Source organism: Pimephales promelas, chromosome 25, assembly GCF_988280905.1.
Source record: "Pimephales promelas chromosome 25, fPimPro1.hap1.1, whole genome shotgun sequence".
In the NCBI taxonomy this organism is placed as follows: Eukaryota; Metazoa; Chordata; class Actinopteri; order Cypriniformes; family Leuciscidae; genus Pimephales; species Pimephales promelas.
In genome coordinates, this window is record NC_142793.1 from 3,059,388 (window position 1) to 3,086,493 (window position 27,106).

General features: G+C 40.8%; 1 protein-coding gene across 7 annotated transcripts in view; it reads left to right on the forward strand.

Moving 5' to 3' along the window:
- Positions 1 to 27,106, forward strand: part of ano3 (anoctamin 3) — a 149,616-nt gene that overhangs the window by 70,574 nt on the left and 51,936 nt on the right. For 5 of the 7 annotated variants that reach the window (XM_089127566.1, XM_039656763.2, XM_089127568.1 and 2 more), the window contains exons 3-11: positions 4,959 to 5,089; positions 5,710 to 5,865; positions 12,634 to 12,734; positions 12,818 to 12,862; positions 13,158 to 13,292; positions 20,066 to 20,172; positions 23,724 to 23,810; positions 26,624 to 26,679; positions 26,784 to 26,905. In XM_089127566.1, coding sequence (XP_088983692.1) covers positions 4,959 to 5,089; positions 5,710 to 5,865; positions 12,634 to 12,734; positions 12,818 to 12,862; positions 13,158 to 13,292; positions 20,066 to 20,172; positions 23,724 to 23,810; positions 26,624 to 26,679; positions 26,784 to 26,905 — 940 coding nt within the window. The remainder of the gene's footprint in view (positions 1 to 4,958; positions 5,090 to 5,709; positions 5,866 to 12,633; positions 12,735 to 12,817; positions 12,863 to 13,157; positions 13,293 to 20,065; positions 20,173 to 23,723; positions 23,811 to 26,623; positions 26,680 to 26,783; positions 26,906 to 27,106) is intronic. The other 2 variants (XM_089127564.1, XM_039656764.2) reach the window with 1 other exon arrangement.

Genomic DNA, 27,106 nt, shown 5'->3' on the forward strand with positions numbered 1-27,106 from the left:
TTTAAACAATATCAGACAATGAATAAGGGTCTTAACAAGCGAAACGATCGATCATTTAAAAAATAAATAACAAAGTTTACGTTTTATAAGCTCAAATGCTCTTGCTCTGTTCTGTGATGAGTGTTCGTGACTCTCCTGTTCGAACTCGTTCATCAAAATGAACAAATCTTTTTTTGTGTCATTTGGTTCATTCAACGAACGAAACGAACGGGAAAAGATTCGTTGATTTTGATGAACGAGTTCGAACAGGAGAGTCACGAACACTCATCACAGAACAGAGCAAGGTGAGCATTTGAGCTTATCAAACTTTTTTATTAAATGAGTGATCGTTTCGCTTGATAAGACCCTTATTCGTCATCTGGTGTCGTTTAAAGCCCTTTGAACAGTTTGCACTGAAACTGTCTTTTGGACCGTGAACCGTTTGGTTCCCATTGAAGTCCATTATATGGAGAAAAATCCTGGAATGTTTTCATCAAAAACCTTAATTTCTTTTCGACTGAAGAAAGAAAGACATGGACATTTTGGATGACATGGGGGTGAGTAAATTATCAGCAAAAGTTTTTTTTTTTAAAGTGAACCACTCCTTTAATGCTGTTGCTCAGAGAGCCGGGGTTAAATACGTAACCAGACGTTCTCTTTTGAATTGGAACTTCGACACTTCGTCTTGGTGTTAATGCTACGGGGAAGCAATACACACTATGCCATGCTGAAGGGGTGCCTGCCTCACCAAGCTGTGAATATTCACAGACGACATAGCCCTCAATGATTCTACAGCGCTTAGTCAGAGTCAAAAGTGCGTCAATCCCAGGGCGCATCCTGTGTGACCTGCAAAAGTTTAATAGTTGCACTCCTAAGCCTGGATTTTCAGGCGTTAGTGAAAACCCCAAGCTTCTCTGCTCCATAGCAAGGGAAGACTTGGCAGTTACACCTTCCTCCCTCCCTTGCGGGACAGGCCTCGGCCAGAAGCCCAAGAGGAGGGCTATAATGGGGGGATACACAACACCGACTCAGGCGCCTCACTAACATCTCGGCTGTATTTCTGAGAAGGTTCTAGAGAGGTTACCAAACGGAGCATGTAAGGTATAAAAACCTCAGTGAAACAGACGTAGTGTAATTGTGCGTTCACACCAGGCGTGAATAGCGCGTCAAATTCGCGCCTGACGCGCCTAGGTTGACGCTTGACCACTTTGTGTTAATTCGCGTGTCAAGAGTGAAACTAACGCGCGTAAAAACAAAAGTTTGAAGCGAAATTTACGCGTGTGACGCGCGTCAAAATCGAAATCCGTTGGCGGCCATTGTTTTTGCCGATGTCGATCGAGCATTCATCAAGAGAGTCACCGCTCTTTATTTACTCTGGAGAGCAGAACAGCGGCGTGGGGATCATCGTCGCCGTATTTGTGTCCACCGGACCCTTCTGAGGTGAACCATTTGGCTAGTTTCACCATTTGCTCGCTCCAGGAGCTGCGCTGGATGACGGCCGCTGTCAGCGGTACTTCCGCCTGTCCCGCGCCCAGTTTGATGACCTGTTGTCCCGCATCTGAGCGAGGATCACCCTCGCCCTCATCCATCTAATCTAGCGGTCATTTATTTTTGTTTTGATGATAAATCGAGCCAGCTTCCAAAAGTTATTAACCTGTCCCGTGATTATTTTCTCTCTCACGTCCAGACACGAATTTATGCACATGTATGTTGATTGTCTTTACATCATAATACTATTTCATATAATCTAGATATGGAATTAATAACATTCAATACAAAATGAACATGTCTCGTATATAGAAATAATGTTTTAAGTGATAATAAAACATTTGCTTTGTTGTGCATAATCCCAACATGCATTTAGTCATATTAACAAAATAATTTATTGAAGCATCCAGACACTTCACCACGTGAGCAAGCAGCTCCTGATTGGTTAACACGGCGCCAATTCACGCCAAAGTTCAGATTTTTCAACTCGGGCGGCAGACGCGAATTCGCGTCAAACGCGTGAATGCACAAATGGCACTAACTAAATAATTCGCGCTTAACGCACCACAAGCTCAATTCGTGCAATTAATCTCGCGAACGAGGAATTTTTACGCGCGTAACGCGTCTTTGCATTGAATTAACATTGAAATCATTCGCGCCTGACGCGCTATTCGCGTCCGGTGTGAACGCACCATAAGAGTGAACGCCTACTTAATGAATATAAAAGTCTTAATGGACATAGGATATAATGCAGTTTGTCCAGTTTGCCCACCCCAATGAATCCAATGGGGGAGCTGAGGCCCTACTTAACCCCACATTCAACCGAGACATTCAATTAGTATTACAAACTAATTAATTAATCAGTTTCTTGTTAGTTGATTGTAGTTATTATAATGTTAAGATTACTTTGTAGTTAGAAATTAATTACAGTATTCTAAAGTGTTACCCCTATTTCTCTTAAGAGGGTGATATTTTGCATTTTCCTCACAGCTAAGGCTAGTCACTAGTGAAAGGCCATGTGGTGCCATCAGGACTTGGATAATGCAGGTCATGTACTTGCAGAAGTGTACTACGCTTGTCAGGCAGATTGGAAATGGTTTTCTTTAGGTGTTATAGACCTAACTGAATTTGAAAGGTTGGTTTTTGTTTGACAAAGGACCTTGAATTTAAGCAACAAGCATTAAAAAAAAAACTGCCAACACAAAGTTATTGATTTCATCCCCAGTATTTGTCCACTTTATCTTCTCTTCTCTGAGATTGCTGCTGCAGTCATTAACCCGCATTAGCTCCACAGGTGTGTAGACGAGATGTGAAGGTGCTGGGATCCTTTCCATGTGCTGACACTGCCACAATCCTCTAAAGAAGCGCATTGCATTCTCCCTTGAGTTTACTACCACCCACTAATGGCCATCATTTGGACACAACGCTGCTGCCAGAAGATCTTTTAGCAGAAGCACATGACTTGATGAGCTCAACACAACTGAATGAATAATGGATAATGAGACGGTTGTTCTAAGCCAGCTGATTTGAGTTATTCTGTGGCTTTGGTCCACATGCTCACACAAAGAATCTTCAGGTCTGACTTTTGTAATGACTGTACGACGGCAGAACTGGAACATTACCTAGGGGACTACAGACAATGATGTATTATGCTCACTTAGGGTTACTTCATTCCTGAGATGGCAAAGCTGAATTTTCAGCATCATTACTGCAGTCTTCAATGTCATATGACCTTTCAGAAATTCTGATATGCTGATTAGCTGCTAAATATTTTTTGTGGAAACCACAACGAGAGAGAGAGAGGCAATACAAATGATTCATTTTAAAAGAAAAGTTGCATATAGTACCTTTAAGAATGTTCTGGCACCAGATATATGCTACTTTCTTGCTCAGCCAACACATTTTTTTTAGCTAATTTCCTTGTAGAACAGTCTTTCTCAACCAGGATACTGCAAGGAAGCCCTAATAAGTCTTATAATTATTTACATTAAGTCTGTAAATAAATTGTTGAGCAAGTACATAACCGAGCTCGATTCAAAGCGGTAAGCTTGTAATAATGTTTTTAATTCCAATGGTACTGGTGGATTTCCACGGGAGATTCAAGCATGTCTTTGCGTCATTACGTCAGATCTGTACACATAAAGAAGGAGTCTCGGCTACAATATATTGTGTGTGAGGATGTTGGAGATTTATAGCCTTAACTCACAGCACTTGATATAAACTTATCAATTTGATGGCGGATCCAGAAAGGTTTAAACGACAATCACCGGTGACAACTGGATACTCACCCGTTGTAAAATGCAAAAGAGTGGCTGCAAACAACAAGAGACTGCAACCGGCCCTTGTGAAAACAAGGATAAATATTGGAAGGGCATTAAATGTGGTGACCAATGCTAATGTTGTTAACATTAACAATTTGTGGAAAAAAAATATATAATTTGCATGGTTTGATGTGATATTATAAGCGATCGTTAGATAGCTAGATTTAGAACGTTAGCTTTTTTGCGCTTAGTTGGTCAGAACAAAAGTGGATGTTATTTCTAACGAAATTCTAATGTTGGTCATACTTCCAAAAGTAGAATCTGTGATTGCAGTATCCACACCGGCGCGGTGACTGACAGCCACACACTCTCCTCAAAACATTGGATTCATACGCGCTGTGCCGTGCCGAGGTACAACCCAGGTAAAGTTGACAATTCCGCCAATAACTGCAATTGCAGATTTCGAACAGAGATGGCGACAAAGAGAAAAAACTACAGACTGCACCTTTAACATGATATTAATTAAAAGGCTAAAAATCACTAAAAAATTACATAAACAAGTACAAAACGATAAATAAAACATTTCTAAATGTTTTTTTTTTATGCACCAGATGCACATTTGTATTTATCACAAGTTATTATCATAGAACCCAATATTTCACTCTTTTTTTTTTTTTTTTATATATATTTATTTATCAACTTTTTCAAAGCATTAACAGAAAGCATTAACATAAAGCAGATACAATCAAAGTTAAAGTTTTTCCCCCACAATAACCCATTCCGCCAAAATAAATAACAATATATTACATACAAGTCAAAACAAAAATATCAATAATAATAATATCCCCCCCCCCCAAAAAAAAAAAAAAAAAAAAACAAAATACAAAAAATAAATAAATAAATAAATAAAAATAAATAATAAAATAAATAAACATACATAGCCAATAATGAAATTCTGACATGTTCGTGGTCCGTACATAACTACAGAACAATACCCAAATTGACAATCACATCTAACATTGATCAATAGGTGGGAGAGTCCTCATCTTCTCAAAATATGTAATCATGGGTTGCCAAGTCTGATAAAATTTTTCAACCGATCCTTTCATTAAATATTTAATTTTCTCTAATTTTAAATATGATATTAGATCACATAACCACATTGAGGCTTTAGGTGGATTTGTTGATTTCCACTCCAATAATATTCTCCAATATTTCACTCTTGAACAGACACAGGTCAGGATGCCTATATGGAAGAGAGGGAGGCGGGGGATTTTGCACCTAAAACAGATGAAACGCACCATGTCCAGCAGAAGCCGGTGTCCAGAGGAAAGCTAGAGGCCCGCACGGAATCCATACAGGTACAACATCTCCCTTCTTGGTGGCAACTGCTAAGATGCTACCAACCTATTCCTCCAAATTCATGCTTGGTAATGAATTCAATCTTGAGTAGAGATTTTTTTCTGAAAATGTAAAAAGCATGTCCTTAGTTAAAAAATGAATATAGACGTCAATTTGTAAGACAACAGCAAAAAAACTGAATTCTTCTTGAAATTCGAGTGAGGTTAATTTTTTTTTTTTATCTATGGTTATAAAAATGTGTGTGGTAACAAGCCTTTCCAGTTTTTTTGTTGTTTTTTGCAAAATAAATTACAGTTCTTCCTCAAAAGTGATTTTTGACATTTCTGAGGGTTTAAGGATTAAATCTGAACAGTTCAACACCAGATGGGGTTGTGGTGGTTGCGCAGTGGATAAGACACATGTCTTTGGTGTGAGAGACCCAGGTTTGAATCCACTGTGAGACACCAAAGTGTCCCTGAGCAAGACACTTACATATATACAGTAGCAATTGTAAGTCGCTTTGGATAAAAGCATCAGCTAAATGAATAAAAGTGTAAAAACTATGTAAAAAGTAAGTTCTATTGCTTCATATTTTCTAATAAAATCTAATGAAATAAAGACATGTTCTGATTGTTTTCAGGGGAACAATTTACAAAACCCCTCAGGGTTGATGTTTAGAGATGGGAAGAAGCGCATCGACTACATCTTGGTGTATAAGAAATCCAGCCTTCAGGTGGAGAAGAGGTGCACGTTTGAGAGGAACCTGCGAGCGGAAGGTCTAATGCTGGAAAAGGAGGTATAGAACAATATTTTTAACTAGATGACTGTTGTATTTTAACATCATTTGTTTGGATTGACTCTTATGGCGCTTTTCCACTACACAGTACCAACTCGACTCAACTCGGCTCGCCTCGCCTTTGTTTGGTTCTCCATTGTTTAAAAGTTGTACCTGTACCTGCTTTCGGGTACTTTTTTTGTACCACCTCCGGCGAGGTTCTGAGCGAGCTAAGGCGATCCTAAAATGTGACGTGAAAACAGTGCCGACTGCTGATTGGTCAGAGAGAATCGTCACCATTCACTGCGTCATCATTGCACGCGCCAGATGGAGTATCCAGAATAACCCCGCCATGTTTAAATAGTTTAGCCAGAGATAGTTACTAAACTACTTTTATTATGACAACTCGGAAGAATACGCCATGGTCAAACGAGGAGGTGCAGACTTTCCTTTGTTTGGTGGCCGAAGAGAGGCTCCAGCGAGAGCTTGATAGGGCAACGTGGAACGAAAGGCTTTGACGACTGGGTACTGTTTGTGGTGGTACTGTCTGCAATTGAAAACGGAACGAAAAGCGAGCCGAGTCGAGCCGAGCCTAGGCGAGCCAAGTCGAGACGAACTGGTACTGGTAATGGAAAAACGCCATTATAGTGCTTAAGGAAAGAATACAGATCCATCAGTTCTACCAGAAAAACTCCGGAGGCAAGTGAACGTATGCATACGATTTATTTAACAGTTTGTATGCAAAATGAAATGTTACATTTCTTTGGCGTAGTCCGTAACCCAAGTCCGAAGGGTAGAAGACACTTGCAGTTTCTGCATGAAGATGAAGTCAGCGGCAGAGCGTACCTCTGATGGATGGACAGAGACCAACCCGGTGGTGCTGGGGAGGATGGGGGTGAACAGCGGCTTCAGTTTCTGCAAACGTAGTAATGGGTGTTAAAAGGGCTTAATACTCCATATGTTGAGTGGTGATTGGCTAGATCTGTGGTTAATAAATGACGCGATTAAAGAATGACATGATATTAGAGTCTTCCTGGTAGAACTTGCACTAGAGCTCCCATTTCTTTTGACCAGTTTTGAATTCCAATGGAAAATTGAAAAGCTAGCTCTACTCCAAATTCTTCAAAGTCTTACTGTCTGCAGGATGCTGACTTTAAATGCTTCCTGTCTGAAATGGAACCTTAGAAGTAAAACTCTTCATAGACAGCCACTATGTCTCTCCTAATGTGATGTGAAGACAGGAAACTTGACTCATAATTGATTCTAATAGAGTCTGATGTTAGCATGTTGCTATGGTAACTATATAATATTCTAAGAAACCTAATAATACATATTGCTAAGTACATTTTGGAATACCCTTCATGTAGCAATCTTGCATTACAGTTACATCTCACTTAGTTTTAGAACCAAACTAATGGCTATCAGTCAAGAGTCAAAAAGTCTAAAAGCCTAAAATAGTCCACGAGAGAAGCCAATGGACTGCTTCACAAAGACATGGGGCCTGGCCCACGAGGTGCAAACATTTGACTCTCACCCCACAAGTAAAGAGTAAAGCGGGAGGGGAGCTCCCTCACTGTGATAGTGAGTGCACTCAGCTCTCTCCAGAACCAAACGTGCTCGCTCTACCCCCATTGGCAAGACATGAGCATTCACAGAGGTTGCAGTAGAGAGCTCGCAAGCGGGGCATCCTCACATACCGCTGCCCACACAGCCCCTCCACATGCGAATGATTAGACTACATGGGAGACAATATAGGGGCTGAATACAGATTCCTTCTTCTTTTTCTTGATACTATCTGGGAGGAAAAAAGACTCACATACTTATATGTGGGGCAGTGGAGCCATGGAGCGGTTTTATGAACCAACATGAGAGCAACAGATCCCCAGGAGGATCAATCCCACCCTGCCGCCTCGGCAGCAGCAGGACTGAACCACGAGGTGCCGAAGCTCGAATCTCATCCCTTAAGAGAGAGTCTAGCAAGGGTGGAGATTCCCACAGCGAACGTATCACAATGAATGCATTCAACTCCCTCAAGATCCGAATGCACTCTGTGCAAACCCTTGATTCTAATCACTCTGAAGATTTGATAACGTGCAATCCAGACACCCTTTTCAGGCACTCAGGCCCTTTTGCAAAGTTTTGCAATTTTGTGTGTCTTGTGTGGTTTCTTTGGTAACCAGTGTTCTATATTGTAAGCTGAACACCTGAACTTATCTAACCTACTTTTCTTCTCCCAGATCTGTCATTCTATTTTTATACTGAGCATAACTCTGGCAGTATTTCTTTACCTCTACATCTCTTCCGTAGATGTGCTTGTAATGTCGGAGCATAACTTTTTCCAAACTTGCTAACAATACTCGCTTTTCCCAGTTCTGCCACTTTTCACATATGGAGTCTAAATAAGTTTTGACCAGTGTTGGTCAAGTATCTTGGAAATAGTAATTAGTTACTGATTACTGATTACTTCTCCAAGAAAGTAATCCAATTACTTTACTGATTACTTATTTTCAAAAGTAATTAGTTACTTTACTAAGTTACTTTTCAAAAACATGATGCACGACCTGAATACGCTAAAGCATAGACCTTTCAGCCTAATTCTATTCTTTCTGCATATTCCATCATCTAAAATGTAATCAAATTAAACATTCTCTTTTTTTAAACTTGTTTTATTTGTTTCAATATTTTAACTTTATGCACATTGCATCAAGCAAAAATTCAAATAAATGCAACAGTCTCAGACTAGAAGAAAACTGTTGTTTAGATATTTTCTGCACATTCCACCATTTTAATGAAAAAGACAGCCCGTCTTCTGTTAATATACATTTCTACATATTCCAGGATATAAAATAAATATATTTTGTAAAATCCTTCATTTGAATAGATGTACAAATAAAATAAAATCATGAAAGTCGCTCCTGACTATATTACAGTTGATTAACACTGACATCTTTTAACAGTAAATTGCAGAGAGGAGTAAAAATAGTTGATCAAAACAGAAAATGCTGTTGCATGCCGTATTTTGGCTTCAAGTTTTTTTTTCTTTTTTTTTCTTTCGGAGTTAAACAGTCAGCATGTAGCCGCAGCGGTCATGTCAGACGGGGGAGTTTCACATTAGTGTACCGGCTTGCTGCTTTACGTGTGAGACTGTCTCGTGACATGCTTGCTCAGATTTGAGGTAGAATTTAGACATTCTCCAACGGGGGTCCTGTTTCCAGATCAGGATGCTCTCTGCATAGTACGCAAGTCTCTCTCTCGCTCTCCTCGTCGTGCGCGCGATACGAAGTTTGGACTTTGGAACACAGTCTCGCATGCGCGCTCGCTCTAGATTCCGGGAGATTTTAACTAATTTGCGGTATAACTAGTCAATCACAAATGTGGCTCAACGGTTAGATTTATAGATAAACTCATCTTTCAGGCATTTGACCGACGGGATTGACACTTCAGCGCGAGAAATCGGGGGTGTGTCGTGTGAGCGTGTGTGAGAGTTGGCAGCTCGACTGCTCTCTCCCGCGCTCTAGTCGTCTCTCACTGATGTCGCGGCGCTCATTCATCATTTTTATTCCCGCACGACTCATGTCACGAGACGGTCTGACTAAACAAAATCACGGTCAACTAACGCAGTAACGCAGGCTGTTTACGGGGAAGTAACGGTAATCTAATTACTGTTTTTTCAATTGTAATCCCTTACTTTACTCGTTACTAGAAAAAAGTAATTGGATTACAGTAACGCGTTACTTCTAACGCGTTACTGCCCATCAATGGTTTTGACGCACACAATTTAACAAAGCTGTTTTCAACAAGGTAATAGGAAATGAGGGGCTTAACCTTCAGGAAATGTTGACCCTGTAGGAAAAAGTAATTATTATTTTCTTTTTTATTATTTTTATTTGTTCTGATTAAAAGGAGGCTCAAACCCATGTTAACACTGTAGTTACACTTATAGCTATGCTATGTGATTTTTTGCCCTCTAGGGGCATTATCCGTTCAATAATCTGTTTGAGATTTAGCGTACTTCTTGGCATAACCTTGAAAAACATGAGATCCAAATGTCTTGACAACCTGGTACCCAGTTGGTGCTTGTAATGAACGCACGATGATGGGAAAATATACAGTAACAGAGACAGTCTTTAATAAATAAGCCCCTTCGTCCCTCCAGCTTAGCCTCAGTCAGTTGTTCCTCTGTGTCCGCCATAGACTTCCGGGTCTCTGGATCCGCGTCAACCCTCCACCCCTTCTGCTCCACTGGGCTTCTCCTTCCCTCTGGCTTCCCAGTTGTACTCACTCCCTCCATCTTTGCCTGGTCTGCCGAGCCCCCATCTCCGCCTCTGTCCCGCAAGCCACCAGCTCCACCTTGGGCCTCTACCCGTCTCCGTCAGTCGGTCTCCGGGTTCAGCCCGGGCATTCAGCCAAAGTCCCACCCTGGCTCTTCACACCGTTGGCTCCACAGTGGTGTTTCTCTCCATGACTCCTCCTCCTTCCTGTCTATCACCAGTTCCACACCCTCCTCCAAAGCCCATTCCCTCCTTCCACACTTGAACTATCAATTACAGCGAGTTGATGTGCCTTCCGGGAGTGGGGAGTACGCTTACGGTTGTAGATTCTTATTCTGATATTTCCTTTCTTTTTTGGTTTAGTTCCTGGTTTCCTGCTCTGTTTAGTTTTTGTGATTAATTATCATCAGCTGTATCTTATTTAGTTTATGATTATCCCGTACATATATACTCTCTGTTCAGTTCAATTCTTTTGTCGGTTATTGTGGTTGCATTTCAAATGTATTCCTGATTAAAGGTTATTCTAGTTCATTCTCTTCGTCGTGCGATTGTTTCATGCACAGAGTAATCAACAGATCTAAGAACAGAATGAGAATGACTAATGAGTAAATATGGAAACTAATAATGACTAGAAACACAAGCAAAATGGTAACAGCAAAATACCCTAAAAAAAACCCCTAGTTCCCTGAAGAGGGAACGAGACGCTGCGTTGAGACTCTGTGGGAATGCCCCTGCATGATTGCATCTAGTGCTAGCTTCTGATAGGCTGAAGCAAGTCGATCACAGGCACGCATTGAGTATGGAAGGGCAACGCAGTGTCTCGTTCCCTCTTCAGGGAACTAGTGTTACAAATGTTAAAAATAAGATATTCCCTTATATATTCAAGAGAACTCAAGCTGCGTCGAGACGCTGTGGGAACACCATACCCATGATGCCATAATAGCAAATTGCTGTTCTATGTGAAGTCATTGCGCACACTTAGAAGCAAGCACCCTAGACACTGGAGTGAAGCCTAGATCCAAGTCAAAAAATGTAACAAATATATGTGGTGAGGACCAGCCTGCCGATCACATCCTGGCCGATGACGTCACCTGCCTATGAGGTCTCGTCTCTCCATTGGACTGATTATACACGTGCTTCATGATGCAAGCACACAGGGCCATTCCCACAGCGTCTTACCTTGAAAGGGAACTAAATATAACCCTGACACTGGTAACTTACAACCCTGTTACTTTTTCAATTATTACTATTTATACTGAATTTCATACATTTTACAGTATTTACATTTTACAATTCAAATGTTTACTTAATTACACTGAGTTTTGAAACTGATTCAGGTGCAAAAATTTTATTATTTCATGTACAATTAATAGAAAATAAAACAATCAGCATTTTCTGAAGGTTAAATGCCTCTTTTACAAGAAAAAAAAAAAAACTTCAAGACTTTCAGACAATATCTGGTACCCTCTTTTTGAACAGAGTCTGCTACTAACCAGCTAACTAACCGATACATCTTCATTATATGACTGTTTATAACAGTGGTTCTCAAAGTGGGGTCCGCGGACCCCTGGTGGTCCGCGAGCTAAAGCCAGGGGGTCCGCGAAATAATTTACAACCTAACGTTTTTTTCCATGCTATGAGTCATGTTTTCTTTATCATCTGAAAACATGCTGTTTATTCCTAAGTAACTTAAGCATTTAACATAAAACAATACAAAGTAGACACTTAAAGTTTTCTATAGATAGATAATCTATGTCTTTGCGTCAAGTAGATTCGCTGCTGTTGATTTTGCGGGACGTGCGCCAGAAAGGAGACAGAGAGACGGCATGAACCCGCATCCGGTTCTTTTCTGTATTTTTAAAAGGCATGACATTTTGTAGTCATTTATAATGTAGCCTATACACAAATAAAAAAATGGACACTTTACCGTTTCGGATGATGCACTCTTGTCTTATCTATGACCAACCATAAATAAGAGTATTCCTGTTTCCACTGCTGAGGAAAAATTTCCATGTAATTGCGCGCCGGCGTCTCGCGTGCGCGCACGCACAATAGTCAGTTCTAGCACTGCTACTGTAGATTTGACATTAGAAGTCTGATCATTATCAAAATAAAAGTGCATAGTGACAGGGCCGTACCCACAACTGAGGTTGCAAGGATGCACATCGCGATGATACTGACCTTCTCGTCTGTAAAACACCTTAAAATGCACATGTGTAGATCAAGAACATCAAAAATTCCTATGTGAGGGATCCTAAGTGATTCCTAGCAAGATCACTTTCGTTATCTCAGTAGGCTATTTAGAAATTCCTGCATAGTACCCTGGGTGGAGACCATTCATTTTGTGCAAAAATATTTCATTTGCCGCTCACACATTAACTTTGTGCTCAATAACTGTTATAAATATGAGGGGGGTCCTTGGAATTTTTTTTCCCCTGAAAGGGGTCCCTGGCACCAAAATGTTTGAGAACCCCTGGTTTATAACATGCTGATAATGATTTGTCTTTCACTTTGACAGCCCTCATTAACCAACAGTGATATCCTGTTTGTGAAGATCCATGCCCCATGGGACACGCTGTGTAAATATGCAGAACAAATGAACATTAGAATGCCTTTCAGGTAGAGCTCATTGTCATTGTACTTTGCTATACTTCATACTATAAGTAAATTCAATGTGATTATATCATATATGTATTTTACAGGAAAAAGTGTTACTTCACAGACTGGAAGAAAAAAAATATGGGAAGGTAAGATAATGCTGGTTGATCTTACTGTTCTGTGTTTCCACAAATATGGCTGGGAGTTAATTATTTCATTTTATTTGCATTCTAGTTGTAAAAACCCATTCAGTACATCCATTTTGTTAATTTTACATGCATTTTAATTTGAGTCAGGGACTAAATCAGGCTTGATTTAATTTGCATAAGAAAAGAAAACTTTAGAGGTGACTTTTATTTTGAAATGGAGAAACTACTAAGAAACTACCTGTTGGTTTTTTTTATTTATTGGAGACAATAACACAATGCAAATGTATCTCTACAGTCAATTTCAGCTGAGATTTCGTCAGATGAAAAGCTGGCTACCAAGGAACCCTATGAAACTGGATAAGGAGGCGTTACCAGATCTGGAGGAAACAGATTGCTACACCGCCCCCTTCAGCAGGGCCAGAGCGCACCAGTATGTTCCTCTTTCATGACCTCTTTCATGACCAAATATCATGTATTTTTCAAAAAATCTCATAGGCCTACTTTATGACAGAACAGATGCCATTGCATGACACCTTTTGCTTTCTGGAAATACGATACTGCAATTAGATAGCTGAACACTGAAGCTGAAACTACAATTCTGCAACCTTCATCAACCAATGGACGGAATTCAGCCTCAGCTGACCCTTTCATTGCAGATTTTATGATGGAAGCACTTTAGATCATGTACTTGATGTACTTGAACTTGATGACTATTTGTGAATGCACTGAAGTTACTGCTTGCTGACATCCACTTTACAGATCAGAGAACATTTTAAATGCATGACCTCATAAATCACTGTGTCCTGAGGTAAAATTGTTTTTTGTTAAGGAGGTGCTATTAGTAAGGGTTGAACAGAGGTTTTGTATGCACAGAAATGTTGGAATAAGCAGGGTTTATTCTTTCTTTTCAAAATAACTTTAAACAAATAATTGATCATAAAATATTTAAAAAGATCTTTCTGCAGAGTATCATTATAAAGAGTTTTAGACCGCAGCAAAAGGAAGAATCTCATCTTTTTGAATATATAAAACAGTATTATTTATATAATTTATTAACATAGCTTTTATTATTTATTATCATTTTCATTTTAAGTTAAGTTCTAGTAGTTTTGAACTTTTGTCATTTTTAGGATTTGGGTTATGGTTCTATTTAGGTTAGTGTTACTTATTTTTTTCCTGCCCATAAATTTAGGTTTAATAATTTAGATTCTGGATCTTAGTGCTAGTGTATGATTAAACATTTTGTAAGCTTTATATTCTAAAAGCTGAACGCATGCAGACACACTTTTGGCAGAGGTCTAACGTCCTTGAGTTATTGAGTATTGACAGGCATGCATAGAATGCTATCTTAGTATTGCCTTAATGTAGTATTTATAGCTTCCGGAAGCTGTTTTAGAATGTTGTGGAGGAATTCCAGTGAGGAAAGTCATTTCTATTCTCAGAACAAACAGAACTCTATAAAGGCAATTCACATTAGCACGTTTAAACTTTATTTATAATCCATCCACCTCAAGATGCTGATTAGACATGGCATGATTATTACACTGGTGTGCCTTAGAATGGGCACAATAAAAGGGCACTCTAAAACGTGCAGTTTAACTCTATTGGGAGGTGGAATGTTGGTCCACCCCTTTTCAATGGCTGTTCGAAGTTGCTGGATATTGACAGGACTTGGAACACGCTATCGGACCCCTGGACCCCGTCGGACTCCCCAATACAGTAAAACTACACATTTTAGAATTGCCTTTTATGAATAACGTCAGTCATCCGACCGGGTAGCCTAGGCTAGCCTATATTTTTTCTTTAACTCTAATGCAGTTGGAAATGAACAACCAGTCTAACAGATCTAACAGAAATTAACAGCTGTCTGTCAAACAAAAATGATTACAAACCGAATAAAATCATTCACTGTCACACAGGCAAATGACAAATGGCTTAAAGGAGAACTCCGGCGAACAATGAACCTTTGGTCTAATAAAACATTGGTACGTAGTCAACCATTCTCTGAGATTTGTTTTCATGATAATCGAATGTAAAGAGTTTTATCTCTAAAAACTGTTTAGCGTATAATGCTAGTAATGGGGGCATTGACTAAGTAAAAAGAAATCGCTAGTTTATACCATTAACAAGGCTCAAAATAGCCCCACACTAACACAGTGACATAATGAGGGTCCATACATACAAAACGAAGCATTGAGAACTGTGTAAGTGTACAGACCGTTTAATAAGAAGGTACTTTATGAAGACAGTCCACTTTGTGTATACAGACAGTTCGTGGTTCGACTTGTCGAGACTGTTTTCCAAGATGGCTCCTGTCTGTATACACGAAGTGAACTGTGAACTGAAGGGTCATTTTGCGCCGGAGTTCTCCTTTAAAGTCGTTGAAAATTAAACTGAAGTTGGTAAGCTCTATGAAGTTCGATGAACTTCTGAACTTTATGAACGGCGTTCGGGGATCGACTTATCGAGAGTATTTTTTAAGATGGCTCCTGCCTGTATACGTGAAGAGAACTGTCTTCATAAAGTATCTTCTTATTAAACGGTCTGTACACTTACAAAGTTCTCAATGCTTCGTTTTGCATGTATGGACCCACATTATGTTACTGTGTTAGTGTGGGGCTATTTTGAGCCTTGTTAGTGGTATAAACTAGCGATTTCTTTTTACTTACTCAATGCCCCCATTACTAGCATTATACGCTAAACAGTTTTTAGAGATAAAACTCTTTACATTCGATTATCATGAAAACAAAACTCAGAGAACGATTGACTAAGTACCGATGTTTTATTAGACCAAAGGTTCATTGTTCGCCGGAGTTCTCCTTTAATAGCCAAACAAAATATTAATAAAGTGTAACAACGTTTGTGACTCAGCTAAATTCGCTTTAACATAGTCCTCTCATCTTACATTTACTCTTCAAAGTCGTGATTAAAACGTAGAAGAAGCAGATTTTCGAAACGTTTGTCCGACAGTCGATTGCTCCTGAGAGGAAGAACGAGACTCCTGAGGCTGAAAAGTCTCTCCACGGGTGCGCTGGAGGGCGGTGGGGTATTGAAGCGCAGAAACACTGTCTTGGTCCTGGGGAACTTGTTCAACATTTCGATCTCGACACCTGAATTAAAATACTCAGCAATTTCAGTGTCCAACATCTCTTAGACCTGTCTGTCCTCCGTAAATGAAAACGGCGTCTCCTGACGGGTGCAGGTGGCAGTTCCTCAAGCAGCGGATGCTCCAGCGCACGGCACTCGGCAGCAAGCAGCACCTTGGCGGCGTCTTTTGTAGTCTTATCTTTTATCCAGCGCAGTTTGAATTTAGGAATGGTCACTGCAGCCAGTCCAGCGTGGATGCAAAGCGTGTCTTTATGGCCTGCAAGATACAGGCAGGCATATCGAAATTAGTTGTGTAAATCTTAGCAACAGTGTTTTAGTAAAGCTTGTAAGATATGAGCAAATACAACAAAAAAAAACAGACAAACAAACTATTTTACCTCAACTATAACATCAGGCAGGCCAGATGTCATCTGGGAAAGACTGTCTTTTAAATCCACCGTTTTTGCCATCAGGGCCTCCAGTGTCGGCAGGATAGTTCCATAAAAGCAGTTTTCCTCCACTTGAAGAATGTCTGGGGCTACGGCCAGCGGTTTGAGAATCACACAGTACTCTTTAATAAACTGGTACTCCCTGTCAGTAATGCACCTGATGCCCAGCTGGGTGCATAAGTTGTGCAGGTCAGTGATGGGGATGTCCATGACCCTGCACAAAACCTCATAAAAAGAGTTCCATCTCGTTGTCGTGGGAACAAGGAGGTTTCTCCTGCTGAATTTTTCCACAGTTTCTTATGCAAATGCTTATCTGCTCGCTTTGGTCCAGAGTGCCGAACATTTAGCAAGAACACTCTTGTGCTCTTGTGTCACTGTTGGAAGACAGCCATTTTTCTATGTCAGTGGTGGATATCAGATTTAGCTTATGAGACGCGCATCTCTGGTGAGCAGGGATACTGATCACAGCACATTGTTTATATTCTCGAAAGTGACACTTTCACTTCGATCTTCCTCTTCCTCTGAGTCCGAGGCCGTTTTGTGAAACACCTTGAACGGCTCAACAAAATTAGATCCATTGTTTTCCCACCAAGGCCATATGACGTATGAATTTGCACGATCTCCCCTGCAACTACCATACGTGTGCCGTCCTCTCATCCGCCTATGCGTTTGCAGCTTTCCCCCGCTTCAGAGTGGATGGATGTATCCAGTGTGCCGTCATTCCCATGAAGCTCTTATTATTAGCTGTCCACAAATCTGCCGTGGTAGAAACAAATTGCAGTTCTTCAAACGTTTTTTTTTTTTCAGTTCTTTCTCCATGTCTGTGAAGGATTTGTCCAGATAGCTTGCAAATGTTTTGCGGTCAGGCACGGTTCCCTCTGTGTTACGTGTAGTTGGGATTTTACTGATTAATCTATGGAAAGATGGACACTCCACATTTGTAATTGGATAATACAGTCTCATCCCAAGATGTCATACAACTGACGCTTTTGACAATACTTCAACATCTGCCGTTTTAGGGTACCCTTAAACGTCGGTTAGATGATGATCCTGGGGCATCATCCAACTGACGCTTTACCTTTAACGTCAGTCAGGTGACGGGGTAGGTTTAGGTCTGGGGTAGGGTTAGGATTAGATAACGTCATCTAACCGACGTTTAAGGGTACCCTAAAATGGCGGATGTTGACGTATGGTCAAAAGCGTCAGTTGTATGTCGTCTTGGGATGAGACTGCGCTGAATTGGAAGCATCTCCGCAACTACATAACTGGCCACAAGTTTGTGAACTTCACTGATGGGGACTGTTTTATCGGTGTTAAAACTCAAACGTTGTTGCTTTGGAGCTGGAGCACCACCGTCATCCTCCTCAGCAGGCTTTGCTACCAGAGTGATAGATTGGTGTTTGGATGTGAGATGATTTTTAAATTTGAGGTAGAATTTTTGGCGGGCGACAGAAGCTTTTCACCAACGCAAAGTGTGCATTTTACTGTTATGTTCTTTTCCTTTTCGTTGACAAATTGAAAATAATGTGCGTACTCTGTCCTCTCTGCCATCTTGCCGGGAGTTTGAAAAAACACACACAGGGGGAGCAGGGCACAGTCGTATCACAGCCATTGACTTTATGATTACAGTGCTTCGTCTCCATTGATAAATCCGCAGGTGACACAGTAGACCTAGGCATACTACTGTCGGACAAAAAACAGGCTGCAGTCAGGATTTTCCTTTCCTTAAAATAACGGATTGCTTTTTTAAAAAATTAAAAAAAAAGTTACTGATTACTTGATGCGTTAAGTTACACATATCACGAAAAAGGTAATTAGAGTACTCTGACTCGTTACTTTATAACACGTTACCCACAACACTACCTAAGGCACACCTTTGCAATAATCATGCTGTCTAATCAGCATCTTGATATGCCACACCTGTGAGGTGGATGGATTATTTCAGCAAATGAGAAGAGGTCACTAACAACGATTTAGACAGATTTGTGAACAATATTTGAGAGAAATACTGTAGGCCTTTTGGCCATGGCTAGGAGGAAGCCAGTGTAATGCACATGATATCAGTCGTAGTCTATCCTACATGACAAATAAAAATCATGAACAAATTACATACACTGGACTTGAGTCAGGGGTGTTCTCTGGAGCTTCTGAAATGCCCTGTGGGGCATGAGCTTAACTCAGTGTGGCCCTCGGGGGCTGTTGAAATGCCCTCTTGGGCTGCAGGACCAGACACTGGACTTGACTCAGGGGAGCTCTAGGGGACTGCTGAAATACCATCCAGGACTGCAGGAACAGACCCTGGACTTGACTCAAGCGAGCTCTAAAGCCTAGTTCACACTACATGATTTTAAAATGTCGGGCTGAACTGTGCAGTTTACACTACATGACTTGCTCTCAGTGAAATCATGAGTGTTCAAGTTGTTTAGCTGTTCACACCACACAACACAGCGTGATTGATCCACAACAGGACGTAACTCACTACACGAGTTAACAACGCACTGCATAGAGATACAACCACGATCGGATGATAAGAGCATATCATTTGTGACTCAATGAGAGCTGTTTCAGTACTATAGTACGGTCTAAATCCTGAAAATAATCAAACAAATAACGAATTGACAACAACACGATTCTATCTGGTCTAGAAACCATGTTTTGTCACGAAAAACCACGCAATAAAACGAACCAGAAATGACGCGAAACTGCAGAGAAGAACACAACACGCGAATATGGACGTCAGACAGAAACTAGTGCTGCACACTGTTTGCTCGACGATATGCTCTGAGAAAAAAAAATGCAAAAAAGAAAAAGTAAGATTTACCTGGTGTCCTCAACCCATGCGTTGCTATGATTGGCTGTACTCATGACATCACTGAGATTGAGTCGCGCGACTGCTCGAGATATCTAGCATGCTAGATATTTTTCTGAGCTCGGTGACCTGTCTGCGAGCTGTCTTTGATGCGTTGTTGGCTCTTTCACACTATCGGATTGGCGAGTGTTAATCGTCCGCTAATCGCCCGCGATTTGCACGCGATAACACCCTGACTTGTCGGCGACTCAACGATTTGCAAATCGGGCTTAAATCGGGCTTAAAATCACGTAGTGTGAACTAGGCTTAAGGGGCTACTGAAATACCATCCAGGACTGCAGGAACAGACCCTGGACTTGACTCAAGCGAGCTCTAAGGGGCTACTGAATGCCCTCTGGGGCTGTAGGAACAGACACTGGACTTGACTCTGGGGAGCTCTAGGTGCACATAAGTACATGTACTGAAAAGTGCACATAAGTACATGTACTGAAAAAAAATAGCAACCCAAATTTTTTATTCTGATTCCTTTCTTTTTATTTTGAGGTGAATGACCTTAACATGTTGTTGATATGATTCATGAGGGAAAAGAAGCCATTCTTTAATATATAATTTTTTGTCTGTATACTGCGACAGCTGGGAGTAATCCACACAATCTGCTCTGAGCTTGATGTGTTGGGTCAGCTCAGCTACAATCCTCTCTAATTTGATATTTACACTGACACACTAAATATCTGCGTTCTGATCTCTAGGCTGCTGTAGCGTATTCATCTTTACTCTATTCAGTAAAGTACTGTAGATGAATGCATCCAACCTATTACATATTTGTGTATTAAAACAATGTACTTTACTTTCTTTTAGCTTTACCATCAACAACAGAGAGACATTTTTCTCAAACTCAACCAGAAGCAGAATAGTACATCATGTACTACAGCGAACAAAGTATGAGGACGGGAAGTCTAAGATGGGTAAGAGGTCAGCTTAATCACCCCTGAAACCATCTTGATCTAACATGTCATGCACATATTTTTCCTCGCACTTTCTATTATCCATCTATATCATATACATAATGATATATCATGTCCTCTCACACATCATCTTTTTATTCAGTATTTTTTTATTTTAAAAGACTATAGTCATTTACAAAATTGGTTAAATTGTGAATATAATTTATGTTAAGGTTTTTTTTTTTCGTTTTGCTCAGACAGTGTGCTCAGACAAACACCTCCCAAGAAAATGTGAGGAAATCACAAGGCCATCAAAATATAGATTATAGTTCTAGATAGATAGATAGATTATAGGATCCCCCCCCCCCCCCCAAAAAAAAAAAAATCTTTCTGTCAGTCCTCCTGTTTTAATGTCACACTCATGCCCTTCTTATTTGGTTTTCTTGTCTGCCTGCTGTTGTCGTTTTCGACTGATTAAAGCTGGTCTTGCAAGTTGGATTTTCATGTTAATAGATTAATAATGACCGCCCACTCGCTCAGGCCAGATTATATTGGGAGAAGAACTCTAAATCCCCTATAAATCCTGCTTAATCATGCCACTGCAGCTCAGTTTAATGTCCTAGTGAACTCAAAACATCGTCAGCAAAAGAGACATTGTTTACAAATCTGGTGAGTTTTAACCAAATGAACCATAATAGTAAATAATAGTCTAAACTATTAACAAGACGCTGTATCATGATTAGGGTTGGGTATCGTTTGAATTTGAACGATTCTGATTCCGATTCCGATTCCTTGTTTCGATTCCGGTTCCTAACGATTCTCGATTCCGATTCTTTTAAGAGGCAGGGTCAAAAAAGTTTAGCTAACCTTGCTAACCAACGGTCTTTCTGAAGGAAATACTCCTTCTGTAAAAATACTCCTTTTGTCACAAATTTTGCATTTTGCCGAGATTTCGTTATTTTTAGAAAAGTGAAGCCACACTTTGGACCGCCAATGTAAGCTACTCATGTTCGACTCGCGCGGTTATGCTAACACTTCCGGTAGACGCTTCTTCGTTGGTGTTGTTCAGCGGTTTCTTCTTCCGCTCGGCGGACTGTGAATATCGAAACTAGGAATCGAAATTTTAACTTTTGAACGATTCCGGGAAAAACGAAAAGTTAGTCCCGGTTCCAATCGATACTCGATTCTCGATACCCAACCCTAATCATGATTGTTGACAGTATGGGAATGCCTTCAGTGTTGGCCAGTGTCTGAAGCACATAGACAATCACGCCAATTCTATTGGCTGACAGTGGTCAGGCGATGAATCGTAGAAGCATCATCACGACCATTAGAGTTCACTTACATCATGGAATTCCCAGATTCTGTTTACTCGAAGAAGCATTTTCAGCACAGCAACGCAGTGTCTCATTCCATCCTCTGGGAGCATTACCTGAGACATTGCCATTTGAGTGAACTCAACGGTGCGCCATAGTTGCTGATGCTATGGGAACATTAATATCCTTGCCACCATACTGAAATATGCTTGCCTAACAAGATTGTTAAAAATATGTATAAGCATAGATCCTCTGGCTAGCAAAATAAAATTAACCCAACAGGTTTAATACATATCCATGCTGTAAAACTCTATGAATATCTGTGGAGAGACTCATCCTGCAAATATGCACCTTGGATAGCACCTTAGAAAAAAACATACTCTGAGTAGAGTGAGCTCTGATGCAATGGCCAGACCAGATGCCTCATTGGCAAAAGAAATCGCATTATTAATACTGTGCAACAAGCACTGCTTGGTGGCAACAAAACCTAAAAGCATAAATCCTAAAGGTGATGATGTACTTGGCAACTTTTTGAGCAATGAGCAAAACCAGGTGAGACACAAGACCCACAACCAATCTAAATTATTCAGATATAAATTGATTGCCAATTCTCAATAGGAAAAGCAACATTCGCTCGCCAACATTGCCGAGAAACATTGCTCTAATAGTTTCCCTGTGTATTATCACCTTAAGGGCCCTGACTGGATACAAATAGTGAAGCCTCTCCTGCTCCGTTGAGTTCAAATGGCAAACGGAGAATGATGAAAAGATGAAAAGTCGAGGAAGACACCTTAGGATCATAATCCTTCCTAGGGTGCAATGACTTTGACTAAGCAGGACGCAGCTACTGAATTTGCCTGCAAGTCTTCAACTTTTTTGAGCGAAGTTAGCACCAATAACATTGAGATAGACCAAAAGCACAATGAGTGCAAGAAGCTTGAGGGCGACTCCCACAGAAGACCAGGGAGGTAACAGGGTAACAGCCCTGATGAAAGACGCTCCTGCAGGAACTCTAGCATTGAACCAACTGGGCCGTAGACTGGGTCAAAATCGCGCTGAGATGCCACTTCAGGGGATCCCCCCCAACGGCGCTGAGATGCCCCCCCCCCCCCCAGCAATATTAATATCTAGCATTACGAGCTTTCTGAATACGATTTAGTATTAGTGCTTGTCTCTTTTCTGCCGTTTTGTTAATTACCTCATTAGTAAATCAATAGATCGTACTCAAAAGCAGTACAGCTTGAATCTCCTCCACACTTAAAACGCACTCAAAACTCAACACAAACCAGCCGACTGGGAGAAGCAGTTGCCCGCAGTTCAACGTCACCATAATCTTCCCAGTACTTTAGACTGTGGTGACCGGTCTGGGGCAAAAAAAGTTCCTATTAAAACAAGTTCCTGGGACAAATAGTTCCTGGTTATTGCGGTGGAAACGCGGCTTAGGATTACAATATTGTTCTCAATAATCCTGCTTGAGAGATCCGAATCTATGAGCTGATCACTCTCAGGGGCCAGCCCGCAGGTTTCAAATCTCTGGTCAGGGGTAAAAGATAGAATATAGCCTCAAAATGCCCCAAATGATGCCCCAACAGCCATGGTGTCAAGACTTCTTTTCCCCCAGTTGGTTGGTGTCAGAACGCTTTCTCAGACCTGTCTTCACCCTAAACGGCTGAGATTGTGTATGGTGCCCAGGCCTCCAGTCCTTGTGTGTGTGTGGGGGGGTATGAACAGCCACACTGGCCTTAGCTAGGGCCAGGCCGAGACTGTCTGATTGAGGCCTCCGGCCTTTGGACATGGTGAGGGATAAATTGCTTAAATGCTGTAATTTGTTTCTTAGCCGCTTTAAACCTGTCAGTAATAGCATTTACCGCCTTGCTGAACAGGCCAGATTGTGATATTTGGGCATCTAGCAATAAAGGTACAGTAGATGCCCTAATATTCCTAATTTTACCTTTTCCTTTTCTTGAGACTAAGACCAGTCATGAATTCTACAACATTACAATTTTAGATAATCTTTTATGTTCTGGGCATTTTTTCATTCACCCATTTGTATGAATCCATTTTTCTTTTTAGTATTCCAGTCCTTCACCACATACTCATCAAGCCTTAAAACTCCATTCATTATGATCAGCACTAATCACATTATAAACATCACAGAACTGGAACAGTCCCCGTCAGTCAGTGTCCCCCATGGTCCTATGTGTGAGCGTGTATTTGCATGTCTCTGCTGGTCACACGGTCTCCGTCTCTCTGCAGCTCCTCCGTTGTGTTGTCTGTATCTGCTTAATTATTATGGCCATCACGAGCGGCTCTTCATGGGCCAGTCAGGGAGTTCATGGGAAGGTGCGTACAGTGCTGTACAGTCTCTGTTGTATGGGCACACAGGGATCCCCAAATATCATCACATCTCTAAAAGTAGCATCAGTAAGATTGGGAGAAAATGTGACGAGTGCTTTTTAATGACGTTTTGGGTAGAATCTCACAAATTTGAAATGTCCAGGTCAGATTTCACCCCTATGCAAAAACCAAAATACCTCTCCAAGCAAACACCTTAGCATCCACATAGAATAAATTGTAACATATTTTAATGTACAAGTTTACTATGTGTAGGATGATGATGATGCATGTGTTTTATATATATATATTGAATAACCCACAGACAGACAAAGCAGAATCCCAGTAAAAGAGATTCATCTGATGCCAGGGTTTTGTCAATTCCATCTGGTTTATTCTTGGTTTTGTGACCGAGACACTTTTTAATAATTGACTTAATAATTCAAGTATCCTAATAATGTAATAATAACACTAGTAACAACATGCCACTCAGGTCCTTGTTTGCCCATTCTGGGTGGCTTATCTTACTAATTAAATCTTCACTTAAAAACAACTTTTCTCTGACATCGTTCCCTATTTTCCAGAGACACTAAATTTGATGACTTTACCTCAAAACATCTCTCAAATGTTGATATTAAGAGGTTGTGTCTCGGGTTATGTCCTTAACCCTCGTTCTCTGAGAATCGACACATTGGGGAAGGCCTTCAGCGTGACTCGTCTGAAGCCTGTATGAAACTAGTCCAATCTTAATTGGTGTTGCATGATTACGTCATTTGTGACGTCGCACGTGACGGTGATGCGGAATCTATAAAAGAACAGCTTGAGCTTCTGATAGGTCGAAGCAAGTCGTTCTCAGGAGTGCAGGAAGTGTGGCCGAGGGACGCAGCATTTCAGGGAATGAGGGTTACAGTCGTAACCCGAGACAAACCCCTTTCGAGAGAACTTGCGCTGCGTAGAGAATGGACACATTGGGGAACAAAGTGTTCACTGTGCCACACTGACTTATATAAGCCCTGGTGTGAAGGAATTTAGCACACTCAAGACGAGAGAACTTGTGAACCCGGTGTAGAGGGCAGATCCAGTCTATAATGTTTTATGAAGGTGTGTCAGGAGGCCCAGCTGGCGACATCACAGACCTCTTGGAGGGAGACCCCTGCGAGCAGTGCTTTGGAGGATGCCACTCCTCTAGTTGAGTGGGCTCTTATAAGGAGAGGCAAAGGCAAACTGCGTGCCTCGTACACTGAAGAAATATCCTCTACTATACTATATCTGCTAATAGTTTGTTTAGAGGCAGGGGGAACCCTCCTTAGGTGACCCAAACACACAAACAACTGGTGCGACTTACTCCAGCCTGAGGACCTGTGTACATAGGCCTGCAGAGCTCGGACCAGGCATAATCGATGTAGCTTAGCTTGATCAGCCGACACACGGTGAAGGATGAAATGCCTGCAAGATTACAGACTGACTATGCCACATTTGAAGGCACCTTAGGAACATAGCCAAATCTAGGATGAAGAATGGCTTTCACTCTGCCAGGAGCAAACTCTGGGCAAGAGGGTGCAGGTCCCCCACTCTCTTTATGGATGTAATAGCTAGCAGAAAGGCCACCTACAGCGTTTTTCAGACACCTCATTCAAGGTTTCAAAGGGTGCCAGGGATAGCCCTTCAAGAACCACTGCTAGATCTCACATGGGGACCCTGGTCTGGACGACAGGCCTCCTAGCTCAACGATAACTGTACTATAAGTGGGTGCCTCCCCATAGTGCCCACCCTTAGAGGCGTGTGGAAGGCAGCTATGTGGTTGGGGATAGCCCATCAGAGAAGCTACTCCAGCACTGAAGCCACTGGGCAGTTAACTGTGTCCAACTAATTTTGGGATATTTAAATTAATTAACCAATCAATAATACCCTTGATCAGCTCTGAATCGAACATTGTTATTATGTTTTGATCAGCGCAGTCTCATCCCAAGACATCATATAACTGACGTCTTGGGACGTCTTTTGACCATGCGTCAATATCTGCCTTTTTAGGGTACCCTTAAACGTCAGTTGATGACGTTATCAGATCCTAACTCTACCCCAGACCTAAACCTACCCCTAAACCTAATGACGTTAAAGGTAAAGCGTCAGTTGTATGACGTCCCAGGATCGTCATCAACCGACGTTTAAGGTGACCCTAAAAAGGAGGATATTGACGTATGATCAAAAGACGTCCCAAGACGTCAGTTATATGACTTCTTGGGATGAGACTTGCTGAAGACCAGAAAGCTGACGCTGTTGTCAATCGGCATCCTTTTCTTGCTTCCGCATTGTGGTCACATGCGACGTCATGAGTGATGTAATGATGCAACACCAATCGAGATATGACTAGATCCATACAGGCTTCAGACTCGTTGTGCTGGATCCAATGCAATCCAATTGGCTGAATCCAATGTGTCGATTCTCAACACAGCACGAGTTCCCTCGAAAAAGGGAACTGGCATTCACTTGTCGCTGTGGCTGGTGGTTGAAAAAGTTAATTTCCCAACCTCACCATAGCATTAGTATGTGTGTTACATTTTAGAAGTCAAAACATCTCATTTGTGGTGAATGTGGCAGTACTGAATATTTTACATGAAATTATACATTGTGTGTTTGAATGTTAGACTTTTTAGATCGCTATTTTATTTCTGCAAATCCTTGAATTGCATTCTTGCAATATAGAATAATCAGACAGTCAGACAACAGCACTTTCAATTAAGGCACTAAGACGCAAAATAGAAGCCAAGATTGAAGAAACATAAATTCATGCTAGTTTTTTCTGTTTCCATCTATTTTTTTAGGCATTAATCGGTTACTTGGCAACAGCACATATGAGGCAGCGTTTCCTCCACATGAGGTAAAATTAGTCTTCACACAATGTCACAATGTAGTTTTTACCTCTTATTCTTACTGTTGAAGTTTTCTTATGTGATATTGAAAACTATGCTATTTACTTTTTAGGGAAGTTACAAAAGCAGACATCCGATTAAAACCCATGGGGCTCAAAACCACAGACACCTTTTGTACGAAAGATGGGCACGCTGGGGAATCTGGTACAAATACCAGCCTTTAGACCTCATACGGTAAGAACAGAACTTTTAAACACATTTATTATGCTGTCTAAACAAATGTATCACTTTTTATATTTAAGGAATTTGGGAAACAAAATGATTTTTTTTGGCATATCCAATTATTATTTTTTCTTTATAGTCTGAAAAACATTTTATTGAATACATGAATTAATAAATTAATAAAATATATATAATTAATAAATTATATATAAT